We start from the raw sequence: 23,576 nt of genomic DNA on the forward strand, positions 1-23,576 counted from the left end.
GTGATGAATGAGAAAAGCACCGTGCCCGTAGGCTGCGCAGATGCTAAACAAAAGCGAATTCAGTGGAGAAGCAATCATTGAGTACGTTTTATGACATGATGCCCAAAGGCTAAGCTGGTCTGTCATCCTATATCCTGAAACTATCATTAATGATACTCAAGTAACTTATTTATCTGAAGACGCGGCAGTGATCGGAAGGACCTTTTAAGCACCCCGTCAATGGGGGGCGGCCTGAGGCATCACAGGCTCTAAATGTTTTCATTGTTTCTCTCTCTCTGAAGATAGGGCTATGTGGCGAATTTCTTATAGGGATACTTCACCGCTGAAAAGATGAATGTGTATTTAAATTGTGCCATTTATTTAGTAAAAATGTGAAATTATTTTAGAATTTGGTGCCTTCTAGACTGAGAAAAGCCAGAAAATGTATTTTTGGCTCATGTGGATGAAAGACAACAACTCCCAGAATGCACTTGCTTCGCTGCCACTCCCAAGCCCCGCCTACCGGTTACAGAGGGCAGTATCGGGAGAAATGATACAACTAGGCTACTAGTTGACTCGAAACTGAAAAGAAGCCGTTTTATCGTGAGTCTCCGTGACGAGTTAGTCCGCCCCAGCTCGAGTCTCCGGACATGTCCGGCGAGGATTTCGAGATCACCCAAAATGTCCGGGATTCAGCTTTTGCGTTCTACAGTCGCCATTCATTATGTTTACTGTGGCGAGCAGGACGAGGCTGAGGGCCGTGGGAGAACTGATGAGCGACACCTGTGAGACGCACCGTTCTCGTATCTCTCACGGAGGAGCGGAAGCATAAAAGGAGGAGCGACGACAGTGGAGATCGAGAGAGGCTGGCCTGGAGTTTATTTGATGTCCATCCATCCATCCATCTTCCTCTGCTCATCCGGGGCCGGGTCGCGGGGGCAGCAGTCTAAGCAGAGATGCCCAGACTTCCCTCTCCCTAGACACTTCCTCCAGCTCTTCCGGGGGGACGCCGAGGCGTTCCCAGGCCAGCCGGGAGACATAGTCTCTCCAGCGTATCCTAGGTCTTCCCCGGGGTCTCCTCCCAGTGGGACGCGCCCGGAACACCCTCCCGGGAAGGCGTCCAGGAGGCATCCGGAACAGATACCCGAGCCACCTCAGCTGACCCCTCTCGATGTGGAGGAGCAGTGGCTCTACTCTGAGCTCCTCCCGAGTGACCGAGCTTCTCACCCTATCTCTAAGGGATCGCCCAGCCACCCTGCGGAGAAAGCTCATTTCGGCCGCCTGTATCCGGGATCTTGTCCTTTCGGTCATGACCCAAAGCTCATGACCATAGGTGAGAGTAGGAACGTAGATTGACCGGTAAATCGAGAGCTTCGCCTTGCGGCTCAACTCTTTCTTCACCACGACAGACTGGTACATCGACTGCATTACTGCAGAAGCTGCACCGATCTGTCTGTCAATCTCCCGTTCCATCCTTCCCTCACTCGTGAACAAAACCCCAAGATACTTAAACTCCTCCACTTGAGGCAGGAACTCTCCACCAAACTGAAGTGGGCATGCCACCCTTTTCCGACTGAGGACCATGGCCTCGGATTTGGAGGTGCTGATTCTCATCCCAGCTGCTTCACACTCGGCTGCAAACCATCCCAGTGCATGCTGAAGGTCCCGGTTTGATGAAGCCAACACGACAACATCATCTGCAAAGAGCAGAGACGAAATCGTGTTGTCACCAAACCTGACACCCTCCGGCCCCTGGCTGCGCCTAGAAATTCTGTCCATAAAAATTATGAACAGAACCGGCGACAAAGGGCAGCCCTGCCGGAGTCCAACATGCACCAGGAACAAGTCTGACTTACTGCCGGCAATGCGAACCAAGCTCCTGCTTCGGTCGTACAGGGACCGGACAGCCCTTAGTAAAGGACCCCGGACCCCATACTCCCGGAGCACCCTCCACAGGCCGCCGTGAGGGACACAGTCGAATGCCTTCTCCAAATCCACAAAGCACATGTGGACTGGTTGGGCAAACTCCCATGAACCCTCCAGCACCCTGTAGAGGGTATAGAGCTGGTCCAGTGTTCCACGGCCCGGATGAAAACCACACTGTTCCTCCTGAATCCGAGGTTCTACTATCGGCCGTATTCTCCTCTCCAGTACCCTGGCATAGACTTTCCCGGGGAGGCTGAGAAGTGTGATCCCCCTGTAGTTGGAACACACCCTCCGGTCCCCCTTCTTAAAAAGAGGGACCACCACCCCGGTCTGTCCATAAAAATTATGAACAGAACCGGCGACAAAGGGCAGCCCTGCCGGAGTCCAACATGCACCAGGAACAAGTCTGACTTACTGCCGGCAATGCGAACCAAGCTCCTGCTTCGGTCGTACAGGGACCGGACAGCCCTTAGTAAAGGACCCCGGACCCCATACTCCCGGAGCACCCTCCACAGGCCGCCGCGAGGGACACAGTCGAATGCCTTCTCCAAATCCACAAAGCACATGTGGACTGGTTGGGCAAACTCCCATGAACCCTCCAGCACCCTGTAGAGGGTATAGAGCTGGTCCAGTGTTCCACGGCCCGGACGAAAACCACACTGTTCCTCCTGAATCCGAGGTTCTACTATCGGCCGTATTCTCCTCTCCAGTACCCTGGCATAGACTTTCCCGGGGAGGCTGAGAAGTGTGATCCCCCTGTAGTTGGAACACACCCTCCGGTCCCCCTTCTTAAAAAGAAGGACCACCACCCCGGTCTGCCATCCCAGAGGCACTGTCCCCGACCGCCACGCGATGCTGCAGAGGCGTGTCAGCCAAGACAGCCCCACAACATCCAGAGACTTGAGGTACTCAGGGCGGATCTCATCCACCCCCGGTGCCTTGCCACCGAGGAGTTTCTTGACTACCTCTGTGACTTCAGCTTGGGTGATGGACGAGTCCACCTCTGAGCCCTCAGCCTCTGCTTCCTCAATGGAAGACGTGACGGCGGGATTGAGGAGATCCTCGAAGTATTCCTTCCACCGTCCAACAACATCCCCAGTTGAGGTCAACAGCTCCCCACCTCTACTGTAGACAGCATTGGTAGGGCACTGCTTCCCCCTCCTGAGGCGCCGGACGGTTTGCCAGAATCTCTTCGAGGCCAGCCGATAGTCCTTCTCTATGGCCTCACCGAACTCCTCCCAGGCCCGAGTTTTTGCCTCCACAACCACCCGGGCTGCAGTTCGCTTGGCCTGCCGGTACCCGTCAGCCGCCTCAGGAGTCCCACAAGCCAACCTGGCCTGATAGGACTCCTTCTTCAGCTTGACGGCATCCCTTACTTCCGGTGTCCACCACCGGGTTCGGGGATTGCCGCCTCGACAGGCACCGGAGACCTTACAGCCACAGCTCCGAGCGGCCGCTTCAACAATGGAGGTGGAGAACATGGTCCACTCGGACTCAATATCTCCAGCCTCCCTCGGGATCCGGTCGAAGCTCCGCCGGAGGTGGGAGTTGAAGATCTCTCTGACAGGAGACTCGGCCAAACGTTCCCAGCAGACCCTCACAATACGCTTGGGTCTGCCGAGTCTGTCCAGCTTCCTCCCCCGCCATCGGATCCAACTCACCACCAGGTGGTGATCAGTTGACAGCTCCGCCCCTCTCTTCACCCGAGTGTCCAAGACACACGGTTTATTTGATGTTTATGTTTTATTTGATGTGACAGCAGTCGTCCGTGAGGGGCTGCTGTCTTTTACTTTCGCTTTATATTTGTTTTATTTTATGTCATTACAGTTTTTAAATATTCGCCGGTTCCCGCCTCCTTACCATAACAACAAACCTTGTTACATTTACATTATTTGACACTGACACATACGTGCCAGCTTTGCAGGTCATGCATTCTGCTTCACATGGATCCCGACTGAGACAAAAACACAGGAATTTTCTTAGCAATGCTAAAACGCACATCAACCGATCACTTGTTTAGCCTTCACGTAAACACTACATTCAGATTCGCCAATCGGAATGAATTCTGTCCAATTGAAACAAAAGGTGTGCATGTAAACATAATGAATGGCGACTGTAGAAAGCAAAAGCCGAATCCTGGACATTTTGGGGGTGATCTCGAAATCCCAGCCGGACATGTCCGGGAAAAAGAGGATGTATGGTCACCCCTACTACTCCACTTTCTCCACAGAGCAAGAACCTGTTAGCTTAGCTTCAAAAAAAGGATGGCTGACACCCATCCTTAAGTATATACTGAACATTTCTCATGTGTGAGATGATTTTAAATTATAAAAGATTTTTTTTTAAATATTGTACATACCATGATAAATAAAACATATACTTTAAGTTTAAGTCAAGTTTTTCCATAGACCATCGATGTAGAATATTTGTTTTTATTAAGACTTTAAAGAATTCATTACATTTAATTTAAAACATTTTATTTTTAAAAGATCTAATTTAAACTTTTAAGATTATAATTTGAAATAAATTTAGCACTAACAAAACATTCACAATGTCTCATCCTGATCACTGACACCTCTAGGGTCACCAGACATCCCGAATCCCGAATCCGGCCCTAATTGTCCCGAAAATTATACTTAAGCATAATCTTGAGTAGTTGTTGTCTGATAAAACCGTGGAGGTTGAGGAGTGGGTCATTTTTTTCACTATGACATTTGAGTTCATGATTTTAATGTTGTTTTTTTGTGGCAGACTAAAGACTAATGACAGACTGTTGATCTTTGAATAAAAATATGTTTGGTTCAGGTTTGAAATTCATTATCTTTTATTATAGGCTATGTGGTCTAATATCATAGTAGGCCTACCCATTCAGTGGTCCAGTGGGTGTGGCAAGGTCAAGAGGTCACCAATCATTTTGACACTCTGTGCACCTTATTAACTACTACTATAATTTACAGCACAGACCTTGTTCATCCTTGTCATATTTACTTTGACCTAGTGTAGTTTTGTTGATGGTTTTTTGAGGATGAGGGCGTCACACAACCTGTTCATATCTGTTTTATTTGATGAGTTCTACTGACAGAAGAGTTTGTGATCGAACACACAACCGTTGACATCAACTAAAGATATTCTCTATCTCGCTGTTAAAAGTCAATTAAATAAATGCATTTTCCTATGCTATTCATCTATTTCTCATTTTTTGTAATTCTATTTAATGTGTTCAGGTCAGCAGTCTGAAAGTTCAGCTAGTCATTCTTCTCAGCCAGCTCTCCAACCTGACGGCTCGTGTGGAGAATCTGGAGAGCGGACCGGACAAGTTCATCAAACTAGAGTTTGATCTCCTCCGCATTGAGCTCAGAGAGTTTGAGGCTCTGGTCACGCAACTGAAAACTTCTCTAAACTCAACTTCACCCGCTTTCGAGAGTCTTTTCATAGAGGTGAAACTTCCTTCACTTACAGAAAACATGGCATTATAGTATTTGCATGACTCTAATTTGTTTTCTTTTGTAAGATTCGCAATATGAGTTTAGTTGTGGACCAACTGGAGAGCTACGACCGAAGCAACTTAGAAGTGATTCGCATCGAGTTCGCCAAACTTCAGCGGAAACTGGAGAAATGTCAGGATGATAAGGAAGACTACTCTAATGCACAAATAGGTAGGCTAATACTAATTTTCTGAGAAAATTATACACCTTTGGCTTATTTGAAGAGTTTTATATGATACATGCAACAAGAAGGATTTTATTATTTTTATTTTATTACACAATGTGCATAGGCATCTCTTGTATCCATTCATTTTCTTATTCTTCTGATCTTTAGTCTATGGCAGCCCATAGAACCACTTGAGGGAATGTAATGACATTTGGCACAGAGATAGAGGACAGTCTCAACATTATCCACAGCAAATTTGGAGTCTCTAACTCAATCCCTCTAGTGCCACTAGCTGACCAAACTTGTACTCATGTTTATGCTAATAACTTTTGAACCTTAAAAGGATTAGTTCACTTCAGAATTAAAATTTCCTAATAACTTACTCTCCCCCACATCATCCAAGATGTTCATGTCTTTCTTGCTTCAGTCGAAAAGAAATTAAGGTTTTTGAGGAAAATATTCCAGGATTTTCCCCATATAGTGTCTTCAATGGGGTCCAACGTGTTGAAGGTCCAGATTGCAGTTTCAGAGCAGCTTCAAAGTCTCGACACGATCCCAGCCGAGGAATGTTCTTGTCTTATCTTTGTAAAAATAAAATAAAAAATGTAGCTCTTTGATGTGTAATAACATTGGAAGGACACGCGTTTTCCGCTTCAAAAATGTAGGGAAGGGCGAAAAACTTTTTCTTGTCCAAATCTTGCATTCTTGCATATGGAGAAAAATTGGAGAAAAAAATAATTTCTTTTCGACTGAAGAAAGAAAGACATGAACATCTTGGATGATGTGGGGGAGAGTAAATCATCAGGAAATTTTTATTCTGAAGTGAAATCCTTTAACCTAATCCCTTTAACCTGAACCTAATCCTTTAAGGGCTAGTAAAAAAATTCTCCTTTGATTTGCCTCAAGATTCGACTGCACCCTACATCACTGTCATTTTCCATCATGAATTTTTTCAGAAATTTTGAAGTTGTGTCCAAAATTACGCACTACACACTTATACTCTGCACTGTGTACTCAACCATCTAGTGTATGAATTAGTTATGAAAGATCATCATCTCCCACTCTTCTACGCAACTAAAGCAACTAAAACTCCACACTATTTAAAGTGCACTTTTTCTTTTTGGAATTTACAGTGTGAATACACTATTCACTCAATTTATAATACAAAATGGCATATAGTCAAGTCACCTTCATTTATATAGCGCTTTTAACAGTATGGATTGTTTCAAAGCAGATTTACAGTGATAATAGAAATTAGCGTAACAGTGAAGTTGCGAAGATCATTAGTCATTAACTTAGGGACCGCTAGCATTCATCATCGGAGTCTGAAGCCCCTCCCACTCTGCTACGCAACTAAAGCTGGGATAGTCGAATGCATGAAGTGTCCAAAACTCCACACTATTTAAAGTGCACTTTTTCTTTTTGGACTTTCCAGTGTGAATACATAATCGCTCAATTTATAATACAAAATGGCATAGAATAGAGCATAAGTATGTGAATTGGGAAAACAACCCTATTTTTTCCACCTCCTAGACCGTTCTTCCAATTTTTAAATAAATAATGTGACTATTTTATGACCTGGTTAAATGTCAATTATACTCCACAATTAAACATTTACAGTCAGGTTTCATTTGTTAACGACATGCATTAATTGTTAGTGCATTATTATAAAGTGTTAAGTGTTATTATAAAAGTTTTTTTTGTCTAAAATCTCCAAGGGTCCTGTAAGCATGGAGGCATTCTCAGGATTGGAAAACCCGTCGTCAGCCAGCTAAATGCAGACTTGAATGGAGGTTTCAGGTATGGAGGATGGGGTAAAGACTCCAAGCCCTTGCCTGGCTCTGAGAACATGTACTGGTACTACGGCTATACGGACACTCTGGTCACTAAAATCACACAGTACTCAGACTACTACAAGCTGATCATGAGACAGCCCTTTAAGACATATGAGCTTTACGTCAAATATCAATATGATTGGCAAGGCACTGGAAACAACTATGTTGTGCGAGAAAACACCCTGTACTATCAGTTCAGAAGCACTTTTGGTATGGCAAAGTTCAACATGACCAGTTTAACAGCTCAGAACAAGGTTATTCCCAAGGCCAGCACCAGATTCTCATACCATTACTCGGCCAACCAGAATCTGGACTTCGCAGCCGATGAGTCTGGCCTGTGGGTAACGTACGCCACAGAGGAATCGAACGGTAACCTGGTTTTAGGGAAGATCAACGAGGAGACATTTGAAGTAGAGCAGGTTTGGCAGACCAGCGAATACAAGGATTTAATCACAAACGCATTCATGATATGTGGCGTTCTGTACGCGACCAGGTCAGTAGATACCCAAACAGAGGAGATCTTTTACACTTATGACACCAATAAAAACGAGGAAAGCTACGGTAGCATTCGCTTTGAGAAGTTCCAGGACTTTTATGTGTACCTGGACTACAATCCTGCCGATCAGAAACTTTACATGTACAACAACGGATACTATGTGTATTACAATGTGAAGTTCAAGGCTGCTTAGATAAACTACTGCTTTTAACCTTTACTGATAATTGACAATGTAATATTTTCTGTGGAAATACAAATATTACAATAAAATTATACACAAGCATCACCTCTTGCATGTTATAATCTTGTGTGTCAAAGTTGTTCAGGTTTACCAAACATATACTTTGTGAAACATTCAAAGCTTAAAAGCTGACAGCATAAACTAAAGTGCTTCAGCTGACATATAAAAATACATATTAAACATATAAAACAACCTTATACAGTCAACAGGAATAGCCAAAGTATTTTCTTCAAAGTTTTAGGATTTTGACTTGCCATTCATGACTGCTAATGAACTAGATGAATAAAAAAAGGTCTTTTAATCAAACATCTTGAAGTGTGGAAGTGCAAGCATCTGGATTGGTCTCTTTGCACACAATGCATGCTGGGAGATGCAGGCCAGTCCATCTTCAGACTGAAGCAACACACACTGCCTTTTCTGCATCACCAGCAACATTACCTTATACAACAGCGTGCATGATCACAAACGCTCTTAGTGTCAGCATTAGAACAAGCCAGTGAGGAGGCAAACAGAAAACAGTTGCGTTTCTGTAAGAAAAAAACATAAAAAAAAGTAACATTTAAAAGAGCCATGTACACAGTGAATCTAAATTTGGTTGTCAGTTCACCTTTTAGTGCTTAATCCCATTCTGTACACACGTTCAGTATTTTATGGGAGTGACAACCGCATTCTTTAACCGAATTAATTATCAAAAAACATGGGATATATACACACACTATGAAGGGCTAAAGGTCCTACCCTCAATTAAACAAATCTAAAATACAGTAAGATACAGTATGATCATTGATTTCAGAAAACATGGCCACACGCATGAAGTCACATCCATTAAAGATCAGACAGTTGAATGTACCCAATCTTACAAATATCTTCGGACAATTATCGATTCAAAACTGACCTTTGAGGCAAATTGTGAAGCTGTGTGCAAAGTTTAGTACAGGTTTGAGATCTGATGGAGGAATCTGTAATTCTCAGAGACAATTTTTTTTGCTGCAGCATCTGCCTGTTCAATACCAAATAGTCCCATTGGCTATTCTGAGTTTATTCTTTTATTAAATACCTTTGGATTAGAACTTTTGACTCATCTTCATCTGTGGACTCTCTGAACTGTGACAATATAATTATAAATCCAAATATATAGTTATAACTATACATTCGGATTTACATTTATTTATCATGGTTTACATCTATATATTATATTATTATATTCAGGCATTTAACTATATATACATATTCAGATTTGTATTTATATATTTGATACATTTATATATTCAGATTCGGATGATCTGATTTGATCAAACGTGCTTGTAAATTGAGAACTTTGCTTTCGAACAACATACCTCAAACTGCTGCATCGTCACCATCAACAGCCACGTCTGCTTTCTTACTGTAGTCGTGGTCAGTGGTATGAACTGAGATTGTTAAAAAATAAATTAGATTGACAATTTGAATACATAGAATTTTAATAAAACTTGAGCCAAGTTCTGACTCACTATTTTTTGTCCCAGCGTCCATCTCATGTTCGCATTTGAAGTATGTCTTCAGACGGGACACGGTGGCTTTCTCAATGCGGCCCGACTCATCTGCCCATGCAACCTGACCTTGGCTTGAAATATTTCTCACCAGGAACGGTCCGGTCAAGCCGCTCTCCACATATGCGTGTTCTGGTTTTTTCTTGTTTTCCAACAGCACATCCTCTCCTTCACGGAAATGTAATGATTTTCTCTTTTCGTGGGACTCTTGGAAAGGCTCTTGCCTCCCTGGAGCCTTTTCTGTGTTAAACAACACCTGACAGAAGAAATGCAAACAAGATAGATTTAGATTTTTTTTTTTTTTTGCATTTTATATTTATATATTTATTTTTAGCGTATTTTTAGCCATTATACATGTACCAGAAAGAAAAAAAAACATTTGTTTGCACATAGCACTGGTGCAACAGAGATTCAAAGTTGTGTAGCACAGGACACAGAATTGTTGCACAAGAATAAAATGTCTGTTACCATCTGAAAACAACCACAAGTAGGTGCAGTTCATCCCTTAAACAGGCATGTGACTGACAAAGTTAATGTTCATAACAGGGCACATGAAATGCAAACGTTAGCAAGAAATGTTTTCAGACAAACATTTTCTTTATTTGCCCAAAATGGCAGACTTCAGGAACGTAACACATCTTGCTTAACATTAAGTCAATTTTGTTTATAAAGCCCAATATCATTAATCCCAATCCAAACGAAAATCCATCTCTTTTGCTTGAGCATTTGAAAATACAGCTACATTTTCCAAAAAATCATTAGAAAGGTCTAAAGTTTTATTGTCAAATATTAATGATACAAATCTGTAACAGTAATTTCATAATTTCAGGAACTATTTTGCATCCACTCCTGGAAAAAAACTTATGGATTTGCATGTTTACTTCAAATTTCTTTAGAGAGAAGTATTTATTTTTTCCTATTTCTACCTAAATGGGGTGTTGTGAGCATTAGTGAGTACTCGTAGCCAGAGGGCGCCCTCGCACAGAAAGTCCACAAGAGAGACTCTTAGAAGTCATAAAACTTATGTTCCAGGAAATCCCTCATATGGACAAAGGCATCCAGCTAACGCTGCAGCAGAAAACACAGATAGAGACGTTTAGACTGATGAAACATGAAGACAATAAACATACAATTGTGACAATACGTAGTATTCTAATGCAATGCTAACTGACATACAGTAGCCTTTATCACTGTATAAAATAATATAATTTCTGCCTCATGCTATAAGCAAAGTCAGATCACAAAAGCAATTTATTTCAAACACTCAACTCTGATGTTATGAACTCATGAAGTGAAATTTGAGTAAAAACTAGGGATGGGGCCCGATACTGAGCTCATGTACTTGTACCAACAACCAATACAGTGTGTGTCCAGACTGGCAGTGTGTGTCCAGACAAAGAAACACTGATAACAGAGAGTATTATGGGGATAAAAAAAAGACTTTCTATGAAGTAAATCTATCTAATTAGTGGAATATTAAACGAAATATAGTAACGCTGGCCTATATGTCACGGTTCATAGATCCAATGTCTCTCTCTAGTCTCGTGCTTTGTTGTTTACATGTGTGTGAGTGTGTGAGTGGGTGTGTCCGGATCGTTACTGTTGATCAGTATCCAGCTGCAATCACTCATCATCACCAGCTGCCACTCATCTCATCTCCTATAAATGCTCACCACCTTCTCATCTCCTTTGTCAGATCGTTGCATGAAGTCTCTGTGTTGTCTGATCCTGTTCCCGTGCTTCGTGTCCCGTCTTGAGTTCCTGTGTTCCGGTTTCACGTTTCATGTCTGGATCACGTCATCACTCATCAGAGCACGCTGCACTTCATCCATCACTCCGTGTCTGACCATCAAAGTCCCTGCGCCACCGCCTGCATCACCCGGATTTCATCATCATCATCTTCATTACTGACTATAAATAAAGAGTTTTTGTACTTGCATATTGTGTCCTCGTTTCTGACGTAACAGAACGATCTGACCAAGGATGGATACAGCAAGTACATCAGCGCCGACCATGGAGGACTGTGTGAGTAACAGTATGGCTCGTCTGGACATTCAAGAGAAGAATTTAAACGATACTGGTCGCGCTGTTCAGGCGTTAGTGGCGCAGGTGTCCGAGCTCACCCGGCAGATCCAACAGCTACGAGCTCCCACTGCGCCGCCCACACCGGCCGTTCCTCCCACACCATCGGACAGCCCATCCCAGTCGGAGCCACGCCTACCAGCCCCAGAGCCTTATTCAGGTGATCCAAAATTTTGCAGAGCTTTTCTAACCCGGTGTTCCATGCATTTTTCTCTCCAACCCAAGACTTTCCAGACTGAGCGATCCAAGGTCGCCTTTGTACTCACCCTCCTGACTGGGAAAGCGGCGTTATGGGGAACGGCGGTGTGGGAGAATGAAGATCCGCGCTGCGCCTCGTTCCAGGAACTCTCCGCTGAGATGAAAAGAGTTTTCGACCGGGCAGTCGGCGGAAGAGAAGCTGCAAAAATGCTGGCTGATTTACGTCAAGGAGAGAGATCAGTGTCAGACTTTTCGATCGAGTTCCGGACCCTAGCAGCGGAGAGCAAATGGAACGAGGAGGCGCAGTGGGACATGTTCCTGCATGGGCTGGCTGACCGCGTCCAGAGAGAGATCTATGCCTTGGACCTGCCTCAATCTCTTAATGAACTCATCGCTTTAGCCCTCAGAGTTGATGCTCGACTATCCCGAGTTGGAGGTCACGCCACGAGTAGACGCCCTCTGGCAGGTGCCGAGGGTCCACGATTTGGAGGCGGGGACGCGGTCAGCCCCGTCGACGATCACGAGCCCATGCAGGTGGGTCGAGCTCGGCTTTCCCGGGGAGGAGAGGGAAAGGCGGAGGTCCCAGGGCCTTTGCCTATACTGTGGAGGAGCTGGACACTATGCTTACAACTGTCCGGTAAAAGGCCAAGCCCGATAGTAAGTATGAGGCTACTATCGGGTGGGATCTCCGCCGAGAAGACCTCATCAACATCTACCCTCCTTCCGGTAAGACTGAGATGGTCAACACTCACTCACGACTGTCAAGCACTCTTGGACTCCGGAGCAGAAGGTAATTTCATGGATCATTCATTTGCACGTCAATTCAAGATTCCCCTCAAACCCCTCACACATCAGATTGCTGTACACGCACTTAATGGACAAGAACTTCCCACCATCACTTTTGCCACAGAAGACATCACCCTCATCACATCAGGCAACCACACCGAGATCATCTCTTTCTATGTCCTGGACACTCCCCTTGCACCCATTGTCCTTGGTCACCCTTGGCTCACCCGTCACAACCCTAAAGTGGACTGGCAGCTCAAGTCTGTGTCTTCGTGAAGTAATCAGTGTCATAAGTCTTGTCTATTGTCTGCTTGTCTGTCTGTTTCTGTCCCTGTGTTGCAGGAGGAGGCAGTGGATCTGTCTAACGTGCCCGCGGAGTACCTGGACCTGAAGGAGGTGTTCAGTAAGTCTCGGGCTGCTTCTCTCCCTCCGCATCGTCCCTATGACTGTGCCATAGACTTATTACCAGGTACAGCTCCGCCCAAGGGCAAGTTATATTCACTCTCGACACCAGAGAGGGAGGCTATGGAGAAATATATTTCTGATTCTCTAGCAACGGGGTTCATCCGCCCTTCCTCTTCTCCAGCGGGGGCGGGGTTCTTTTTTGTGGGGAAGAAGGACGGATCTCTGCGACCTTGTATTGACTACCGGGGGTTGAACAACATCACGGTAAAGAATACGTATCCTTTGCCGTTGATGTCTTCAGCCTTCGAGAGGTTGCAGGGAGCGTCCATCTTCACAAAATTGGATTTACGTAATGCTTATCATTTGGTCCGCATCAGGGAGGGGGATGAGTGGAAGACCGCTTTTAACACCCCCAGGGGACACTTTGAATACTTGGTTATGCCTTTCGGGCTTTCCAACAGTCCAGCGGTCTTCCAGGCACTTGTCAATGACGTGCTGCGAGATATGATAGATCAGTTCATTTATGTCTACCTGGACGACATACTGATTTTTTCTTCTTCTCTACAGGAACAAGTGCAGCACGTCCGACGAGTGCTTCAGAGGTTGCTAGAGAATGGGCTTTTTGTCAAGGCGGAGAAATGCGATTTTCATGCACAGTCTGTTCCATTCCTAGGGTACATTGTGTCGGTTGAGGGAATGCGCATGGATCCTGAGAAGATTAAGGCTGTGGTAGAGTGGCCAAGTCCAGAGTCTCGTAAGGCCCTACTGAGATTTCTGGGGTTCGCCAATTTCTACCGGCGTTTTATTCGCAACTTCAGCCAACTAGCCGCACCTCTGACCGCCTTGACCTCCCCCAGAACGACGTTCAGGTGGTCAGACGCAGCCGAGGCTGCGTTTGCCAAACTGAAGGGTTGCTTCGTTTCAGCCCCCATTCTGACAACCCCTGATCCATCACGTCAGTTCGTGGTGGAGGTCGATGCGTCAGAGGTGGGGGTAGGAGCAGTGTTATCCCAGCGCTCTCTCTCAGACGACAAGATGCATCCTTGCGCGTTTTTGTCTCATCGTCTATCTCCTGCCGAATGAGCTCATGTATGACATTATGACATTGGGAACAGAGAGTTGTTGGCAGTCAAGTTAGCATTGGAAGAGTGGCGGCACTGGTTAGAAGGGTCGGGGGTACCTTTTATCGTTTGGACTGATCACAAGAACTTAGAATACATTCGGACTGCTAAAAGATTGAACTCCAGGCAGGCTCGGTGGGCATTTTTTTTCGGTCGTTTTGATTTTACTCTCTCGTACCGCCCGGGTTCTAAAAACATCCAACCCGATTCTTTATCACGCATTTTTGATCATTCCGAACGCCCGTCTACTCCCGAGTGCATTTTACCGGAGACTCTATTCATCTCCACACTTGTATGGGAGGTCGAATCGAAGGTCAAGAAGGCCTTAGAAGGGGTAACGCCCCCGGTCGGTTGCCCACCGAATCGTTTATTTGTGCCTGAGGGTCTGAGGTCCAGCGTCATTCAGTGGGGGCATTCTTCCAATGTGGCTTGTCATCCAGGAGTCAGTCGCACTAGATTTTTAGTCAAGCAACGATTCTGGTGGCCTCTCATGGCTCGTGACATTCACAATTTTGTTTTGGCTTGCTCAGTTTGTGCCACTGGTAAGACTTCCAATCGACCCCCAGATGGGTTACTCCAACCGCTGCCGGTCCCTTTGAGACCCTGGTCCCATATCGCTCTAGATTTTGTTACCGCCCTCCCACCCTCTCAGGGTCACACGGTAGTTTTAACCGTGGTGGACCGGTTCTCGAAGGCGGCCCATTTCATTCCCTTGCCCAAATTACCCTCAGCCAAGGAGACAGCGGTGATTGTCGTTGACCACGTCTTTCGGTTACATGGCCTCCCGACAGACGTGGTTTCTGACAGGGGACCCCAGTTTGTGTCCAAATTTTGGCGAGAATTTTGTAAGCTTCTGGGGGCGACTGTCAGTCTGTCCTCAGGGTTCCACCCCCAGAGCAATGGCCAAACTGAGAGAGCCAACCAGGATTTGGAAAGAACGTTACGATGTTTGGTTTCCAAGAATCCTTCCTCGTGGAGTCAACAACTTTCTATGGTGGAGTACGCCCATAACACATTGCCAGTGTCATCTATGGGCCTATCTCCGTTTGAGTGTAGCGTAGGGTACCAGCCACCAATTTTTCCTAGTCTGGAATCCGAAGTCGCGGTCCCCTCCGCTCACGCCTTCGTCCAGAGGTGTCACCGCACGTGGACTAGAGCCCGTGAGACTCTACTCCAGGTGGGGTTGCGCACCAAGGCCAAAGCCGATCGCCATCGGTCTAGGCCTCCCGTGTACGTCGCTGGTCAAAAAGTGTGGCTTTCTACCAAGAACATTCCTCTCCGTTCCGTGTCTAATAAACTTGCTCCCAAATTCATTGGCCCGTTTACTGTCACCAAGATCATTAGTCCGGTGGCAGTCCGCCTCAACCTTCCTCCAGCGTACAGGAGGATTCACCCCGTCTTTCATGTATCCAAAATTAAACCCGTATTTCATTCTCGTATTAATCCGCCAACCCCAGTTCCTCCCCCGCCGCGACTTGTAGATGGGGAACCCACTTATTCGGTCAATCGTGTGCTGGACTCAAGGCGGATGGGACGCGGATTCCAGTACTTGGTGGACTGGGAAGGTTACGGTCCAGAGGAGAGAAGTTGGGTACCTGCTAGAGACATTCTGGATCACTCCCTTATCGATGATTACAATCGGCAGGTAAGGGGCCCTGGGAACACCAGGAGGCGTTCCTAGGGGGAGGGGTACTGTCACGGTTCATAGATCCAATGTCTCTCTCTAGTCTCGTGCTTTGTTGTTTACATGTGTGTGAGTGGGTGTGTCCGGATCGTTACTGTTAATCAGTATCCAGCTGCAATCACTCATCATCACCAGCTGCCACTCATCTCATCTCCTATAAATGCTCACCACTTTCTCATCTCCTTTGTCAGATCGTTGCATGAAGTCTCTGTGTTGTCTGATCCTGTTCCCGTGCCTCGTGTCCCGTCTTGAGTTTCTGTGTTCCGGTTTCACGTCTTGTTGGATTACGTTTCATGTCTGGATCAAGTCATCACTCACCAGAGCACGCTGCACTTCATCCATCACTCCATGTCTGACCATCAAAGTCCCTGCGCCACCGCCTGCATCACCCGGATTTCATCATCATCATCTTCATTATTGACTATAAATAAAGAGTTTTTGTACTTGCATATTGTGTCCTCGTTTCTGACGTAACACTATAGAGCTGTGGTGTGCGAGCTGATCAGAGAAAAACGCGCAGTGGATTGAGCGTGCAACGGCCCTTTTTCACAGACATAAGAGGAAAGTTTGTAGTTCAGTCGTATGTCAATGGCAATGAAAGAAAAACAAGGCATGTAGCTTATAGAGCGAGAGAGAGAGAGAGAGAGAGAGAGAAAGCACTTCTGTTGAATGCTCTTGATTGCTGATCGTTCACTCAGCATGTGTTATTTGGATTAAAACTAAATCGTATATGCCAGTAAAACATGAACTGTTACCTGGTTTATGTATAGCCAGCTCCCAGATCCCAACCACTGACTGTGCAGGTACAGGACGTGAAAGAGATGCTCAGCAGGGTGAACCCCTGTGACCAGCTTTCACAGGTCTTCACTTACATCTTCAACCTCTCCCTGACACAGGCTACTATCCCAGCCTGTCTGAAGTCGGCCACCATCATTCCTGTACCCAAAAAATCAAATACGACCAGCTTCAATGACTACCGCCCAGTGGCACTAAGACCCATCATCACCAAGTGCCAGGAACGGCTGGTCATATCAAAGACTGCCTTCCTCCCTCCTTCAACCCCACCAATTTGCTTACAGAGCAAATAGATTGACTGGGGATGCCATAGCCATCACCCTACACACCGCGCTGAGCCACCTGGTGCACAGAGAAAGCTAAGTCAGGATGCTCTTCATTGACTATAGCTCAGCCTTCAACACAATCATTCCTGACATCCTGGTCAGCAAACTGTCTGATCTGGGACTCCACACACTCACCTGCTCCTGGATCAAAGACTTTCTCACTAACAGACCCCAGTCAGTAAAACTTGGACCCAGCCTTTCCTCCATTCGAACATTGAGAACGGGCTCCCCACAAGGGTGTGTGCTGAGCCCACTGCTCTACATCCTCGACACCGCCGACTGCAGACCCGTCCACACCAGCAACACCATACTGAAGTTTGCTGACGACACAACGGTGGTCAGGCTGATATCTGAGGGAGACGAGTCAGCCTATAGAGAAGAGGTTTTAGAATTGTCCAAGTGGTGCTTGACTAACAACCTGGCTCTTAACACAGCAAAGACCAAGGAGATCATTCTGGACTCCAGAAAGCACAAGGCAGATCTAAGCCCCCTCTACATCAACGAAGACTGCGTGGAAATGGTCCACACCTTCACCTTCCTGGGCACCATGATCTCTGCCGACCTCTCCTGGACAGCAAACACCACAGCTGTCTTCAGAAAGGCACAGCAAGGCCTGCACTTCCTGAGAGTGCTCAGGAAGAACAACGTCGGGAAGGAGCTGCTAGTGACCTTCTACCGCTCCACCGTCGAGAGCATCCTGACGTACTGCATTACGGTGTGGTTCTCCCACAGCACTGAGGCAGAACGGAAGAAGCTCCAGAGAGTGGTCAACACTGCACAGAGGATCATCGGCTGCAACTCTTCATCCCGCTGATTCATCCAATCATCAAAGACTGCTCCCATCCTGCCTACCCCGTTTGACCCGCTGCCCTCTGGCAGGCGCTACAGGTCAATCAGGACCAGGACAAAGACTCAAGAACAGCTCCTTTCCACAAGCCATCACTATACTGAATGCACACGGCCACTAGCACCTCACCGCACGCACACACACACACACACCTTCACATATGGACCACGTGCAATAACTAGTACTTTTAGTGTGTATAATTTTTGTATTTATTATGATATTGTTCTACTATTTATTTTCTTGTCTTTTAAATTTAGATTCTGTGTTTACTGGGTGAACTGCTGTTAAGAAATTTCGTTGTTAATTGTTGTACAATGACAATAAATCTTCTGATTCTGATAAATGAAGTTGACTTGATGACTAAATAGGCTACCTTTTGTAACTTTACAAAAAGATCCATCTATATTTCATTTATAAAGTAATGAATATGCAGTGTTATTTTACATTTGATTACTTTATTCAAATTGCTGTACCTGAAATAACAGCAGGTAAATAACGTTACATAAAGCAAATTTGCCTGTGAACGCTTTATATAAATAGAATATAGGAATAAATCCAGCTGATCACTTATATCAATGTTATATACAGTATATACTCTACACTCATGAATTAGTTCAACCAAAAATGAAAATTACCCCATGACTTACTCACCCTCAAGTCATCCTAGGTGTATATGACATACGAGTTAAATTAAAAAATGTCCTGGCTCTTCCAAGCTTTATAATGGCAGTGAATGGCCGTTTCTGTTTTGAAGTCCATAAAAGCACATCTATCCATCATAAAACTGCATCCATCCATCATAAAAGTGCTCCACACTCCTCTGGGGGTTAATAAAGGCCTTCTGAAGTGAAGCCATGCGTTTGTGTACAAAAAAAAAAACATATTAGAAACTTTATCGACTAAAATATCTAGCTTCCAGCAGACGGCCGTACGCAAGCCGACTTACGCCACAAGAGAAACACTTTGACGCCTCTCGCGGTTCAAACAAACAGGGTTGAGCAATAAACTCAAGCTCTTCCGACATTTCTCTGTAAAAATTCTGGTTTTAGACTTCTAATTCGTGAATGGTGTTTTGTTTTGCTCTATTCTCTGCGTTTCCCCGTTCGTCATTATGTTGTGCGTCGGGTCAGAGGTTAGTCTTTCCCTGTAAATCAATGCGTTCAGCCGTCTGTCGGAAGCTAGTTATTTTAGTCGATAAAGTTTTAAATATGGATATATTTCTTACACGAACACATTGTTTCACTTCAGAAGGCCTTTATTAATTATTATTGCACTTTTATGATGGATAGATGCACTTTTATGAAGGATAGATGCACTTTTATGATGGACAGATGCACTTTTATGATGGATAGATGCACTTTTATGATGGACAGATGCACTTTTATGATGGATAGATGCACTTTTATAAAGGATAGATGCACTTTTATGAAGGATATATGCACTTTTATGAAGGATAGATGCACTTTTATGATGAAGAGATGCACTTTTATGAAGGATATATGCACTTTTATGAAGGATAGATGCACTTTTATGATGAAGAGATGCACTTTTATGAAGGATAGATGCACTTTTATGATGGATAGATGCACTTTTATGAAGGATAGATGCACTTTTATGATAGATAGATGCACTTTTATGAAGGATAGATGCACTTTTATGATGGACAGATACACTTTTATCATGGATAGATGCACTTTTATGGACTTCAAAACAGAAACTGGCCATTCACTGCCATTATAAAGCTTGAACTCCGATTGTATTCGTCTGAAAGAGGAATGTCATATACACCTAGGATGATTTGAGGATGAGTAAATCATGAGGTAATTTTCATTTTTGGGTGAACTATCCCTTTAAGTATAATTAGCAAATTGGCAAAATTTGGATTTTTGTATTTCTCAAGTCTGACGGTTTTGCTGAATTGTCTTTTTGAAGGATTACCTTGATCAGCGCAAGCTTCGTCTGTGGGACTTCTTCCGTAACATCGACAAGGATGGGACAATGCGCGTTCCTGTCGTAGACTTCAGAAAAGCCGTTCAGGTATTGATACTGTGTCTTTAAAAGTCCCATTTTCTAAAATTACAAAGTCAAATCCATGAAGTTGCTCGATGAATGTCCAGAGTGAGGAGAGCTGCAATCTAGACAACGAAGAAGCTTGAATAAAAGAGAGTTTTTATTTGTTCATCACCCCAGCCAACAAAAATATGTTCTAAGAACGTTTTGCTACCATTCACATTAAGTTAAACAACATTATTTCTGAATGTTAAGGGAACATTCCATGAAGGGAACATTCCATTTCATCATTTTGCAAACATTCCAGGAATGTTACTTCCCAAACTAGTTACATAAAAAAAATAAAAAAAAATAATAATAATATGTTAAACAAACATCCAACTAAAATGTTTCAGAAAAAAATAAATGTTTTTGTGCTAAAATTATTAAAGACCAGATAATTCTGAACAAACGTTCTATTAACGTAAGTTCATAACTTTGAGAGAACCTTGCCCGAACTTTAGCCAGTGTTCTGGGAATGTTCTCTGTCATCTGGGACTGCACTATTATTCTGTAGAAAATAGTTTAAAAATGAGTAGATGAGTCCAAACGTCTGGTAGAGTAAAACTATGTAAGATAACCTAACCCTGAGCATCAACTGACATGTGTTGCTGTTTCTGGTCCCACCTCACAGCAATCCAGCATCCCACTGGAGAGATTCCAGATTGAGGAGTTGATTCAGAGACTGGACAGAGACCGAACAGGCATAGTGGACTACAGGTGGACTGCCTTTTACTGCTCTAACACAAACACTGAGATAATGTGGTCAATATTAAATGTTTATACATTTCTTAAGCGGTTATATATAGAATATGTAGGATTAAAAGGGGTTATTTGTCCTTTTCAACACGAGACAAAACTCTCTCTAAATTCATTTGCATCATAAAACAGTCTTATCAGTCTTAATGTGTCCTGTAACCGGACACCTGGCTCTGCCTGTGTGTTAGCTGCACTTTGGGGGTAATTCAGATAACTATCCCATGGTTTGCTTGTTGGGTGAGGTATATTATGGATTATTTGTTAAATATAACAAATAATTGTGTGTCTGATATGTCTGTCGTACACTCGCATCCCATTCAATTACATGGAGAGGGTGGGGTTTATGACCCACACTGCAGCCAGCAACCAGGAGGAGACTGAAATGCTTTGGCTTCACTCTTCAGGATGAGTGTGGCACATTTGGTGTGAACAAAAAAAACACACAATGATCTGTCAAGTCCAAATTTGATATCATTCATCTAGCCTACGTCTAACACGTAAATCCGATTCCCCAATGTGAGATAGTGAGGGAAAGATGTTAGCGCATTTTGAACCCATAATTACATTTCATTAAAAGTGTAAACTTATTCCCACCAATCTTTTCTAGGTCTTACCAATACTTCTCAACTGACCGTCATTCAAACTGTTCAAAACTTGAGGGTCAATGTGGCGCTCACATTAAAAGCCAATGCAGTCTTCAGTTTGAGCTGGAGATTTATGTAAATACAGATATCAGATACAAGTCAAGTCGTAAGTTGAATGTTGGCATTGTCAAAAGATTGAATCTGTGCATTAAGCTTAGAATAAGCATAGAAATATAGGTCTGTTACACCACTTTCCATTCTCGTTGCACTTTGTTGACCAAAAATACCTTCAAGTGCAATTATTATTGCTGAACTATTGCCTTACTACCCCACAGAGGCCTGGCAGATACTAGGAAACAGATGATGCGAGACCACCGGCGCCAACTGCGTAAAGTGGAGTCGCGGCAGAAGAAGGAGAAGCAGAAGAGCGACAGGATCCTCAAAACCTTCGAGAGCGCCGTAGAGGCCGTGACCCCTCGGAGCTCCATGATAATATCACCAGGAGCCGGCAAAGAGGACTCCAGCGGCCCCCAGCACTTCTCTGCCACGCCGCTCAGCTCCTGGCACCATATAATCATGTCCAACAGCAGCCGCTACTCCGTCAATAACATGAGCAGCGAGCATGTGCACCTTCCCATGATAGGGAACCCCTCGAGATCACCAGACATGCGCTCATATTCACAACCGAATCTTTTCGCCAGCATCCCTAAACCATCGACCAGCAAACCCTCTTCTGCTCAAGGATTGCACTCCACGTCTAACCCAAGTGTGGCCAGCAGTAAACTCAGCCCCACCGCTGACCTGACCAGATCCAGGCCGGCGTTAAACCCTGAGCCCGCCAGCAAAGCAAAGGTTAAAGGGAAGAAAAAGAAGACCAAGAAAACAAAAGAAAAGATATAATGGCAAAAGGATATGGTGTCCATGCCTGTCAAGCTCCACAAAGAGAACATTTTCAGTGAATAACGACATTCAGAAAACTTGCAATGTAGCACATGGGATATATGGACAATTTTTATGATATTTCTTGTCCTTTTTAACATTTTACATTTAATCATTTAGCAGACGCTTTTATCCAAAGCAACTTACAAATGAGGAGTGCAATAGAAGCAGTTAAACTAACAATAGGACAACAATATACAAGTGCTGTGACCCTTCCCAGTTTAGTCTAACGCAGTACACTGTATGTAATTTTTTTCCTCTGGGGACTCTGGTTTACCCTACAGTTTAAATACATCCCAGATAGCAAATTGATTTTGGGACCAATCTGGTTGATTTTTGGCTGTGAGTTTGGACCACATGAAAATATGGCCCAAGATTGGCCCAGAAGCTACTTGCAAAAAGTTCATTTTTAACTTTTAACTCAAATGCCAGCCAGAAAAGCCCATACTGCCACCCCCTTTACCCCAGAACTCACCAACAAGAGTCAGAAAACGGCCGCTTCATAATATTTGTATATTTGGAAATGTTTTTTTTTTTTTTTTTAAACTACAGAAACCAAGCAAATGCAAAGTATAAAGTTGTATTAATGCTGATAAAAAACAATGAAAAACACTCAGAACTCAGCCTAATGCCTTTTGACACAAGATTGCAAAAAAAAAACAAAAAAAAAACAATGCCAGAATGAAGTCAGGAGTGCCAAAAGTAAGCTGGATTTGGCCCAGACTCTGTTGCTATCTGGGATACAGGTCAAACTCCACACAGAATGGTCTCCAGGTTCAGCCGGGACTCGATCCGGGAACCTTCTTGCTGTGCTTCCCTCGAGAAGTTCGTTCCACATCAAATGCAGTACACGCTTTGACAGTACGTGATTTATTTGTTTTATTGTTTTATTTGTATGCAAATTATTTGGGAATGTGAATGCAAAATATTTGACATCAATAAAATTTTAATTGACAGAAAGAGACGATTTTAGTGTATGTGATTCCAGGTCGATTCCCCAAATTAAGTAAATGAAAAAGTATTTAAATGATTTACAGAGCTCCAGTAAAATGATATATAGCTTTATATATATATATATATATATATATATATATATATATATATATATATATATATATATATATATATATATAGCATTGGTCATGTCTTCTACCACCAATACTTCTCCTAAATACTGCTTAAGTAATTTTCTAAATGCCACTTTAACATAGCATACAAAGCACCAGGATGCACATACAATTTATTTGTCTATTCCAAATTATAGCTGATATCAGTATAAATGGAAAAGTAATTGCCGGTTATGATTTATTGCTCATAATATTTACAGGGTTGCAGATTAAGCCC

At 44.0% G+C, this 23,576-nt stretch overlaps 2 protein-coding genes across 2 annotated transcripts in view; one reads left to right on the forward strand and one right to left on the reverse strand.

Moving 5' to 3' along the window:
• LOC307148204 (uncharacterized protein) overlaps positions 1 to 23,576 on the forward strand; it is a gene marked incomplete at its 3' end in the record, with an annotated part of 40,475 nt that overhangs the window by 13,151 nt on the left and 3,748 nt on the right. Inside the window, exons 2-14 of the mRNA XM_079853559.1 lie at positions 5,130 to 5,342; positions 5,417 to 5,561; positions 7,275 to 8,077; positions 11,752 to 12,242; positions 12,345 to 12,471; positions 12,793 to 12,987; positions 13,066 to 13,126; positions 13,802 to 13,857; positions 16,704 to 16,942; positions 17,118 to 17,820; positions 19,834 to 19,938; positions 20,585 to 20,670; positions 21,629 to 22,145. Of these exons, the coding sequence (XP_079709685.1) occupies positions 5,130 to 5,342; positions 5,417 to 5,561; positions 7,275 to 8,077; positions 11,752 to 12,242; positions 12,345 to 12,471; positions 12,793 to 12,987; positions 13,066 to 13,126; positions 13,802 to 13,857; positions 16,704 to 16,942; positions 17,118 to 17,820; positions 19,834 to 19,938; positions 20,585 to 20,670; positions 21,629 to 22,145 (3,741 nt within the window). The remainder of the gene's footprint in view (positions 1 to 5,129; positions 5,343 to 5,416; positions 5,562 to 7,274; positions 8,078 to 11,751; positions 12,243 to 12,344; positions 12,472 to 12,792; positions 12,988 to 13,065; positions 13,127 to 13,801; positions 13,858 to 16,703; positions 16,943 to 17,117; positions 17,821 to 19,833; positions 19,939 to 20,584; positions 20,671 to 21,628; positions 22,146 to 23,576) is intronic.
• Positions 7,799 to 21,776, reverse strand: LOC307148039 (uncharacterized protein). Its single transcript, XM_079853224.1, has 4 exons — positions 19,840 to 21,776; positions 9,619 to 9,913; positions 9,466 to 9,537; positions 7,799 to 8,655 (listed from the first exon to the last, which is right to left on the reverse strand). Exons 1-3 carry the CDS (start codon positions 19,966 to 19,968, stop codon positions 9,467 to 9,469), a joined length of 495 nt encoding a protein of 164 aa, XP_079709350.1. The 5' UTR covers positions 19,969 to 21,776; the 3' UTR covers positions 7,799 to 8,655; position 9,466.

This window comes from Squalius cephalus, assembly GCF_949319135.1.
Source record: "Squalius cephalus genome assembly, chromosome: 20".
Taxonomy (NCBI): domain Eukaryota; kingdom Metazoa; phylum Chordata; class Actinopteri; order Cypriniformes; family Leuciscidae; genus Squalius; species Squalius cephalus.

What these genes read in the sequence shown, in the direction of transcription:
- LOC307148039 (XM_079853224.1), bottom strand. Translation starts at nt 19,968, where the DNA reads ATGGGACTTTTAAAGACACAGTATCAATACCTGAACGGCTTTTCTGAA. An exon ending in CGAAGCTTGCGCTGATCAAG is followed by an intron (nt 9,914 to 19,839) that starts GTAATCCTTCAA and finishes TTCTTCTGTCAG; the next exon opens with GTGTTGTTTAACACAGAAAA. An exon ending in GGACGCTGGGACAAAAAATA is followed by an intron (nt 9,538 to 9,618) that starts GTGAGTCAGAAC and finishes TAACAATCTCAG; the next exon opens with TTCATACCACTGACCACGAC.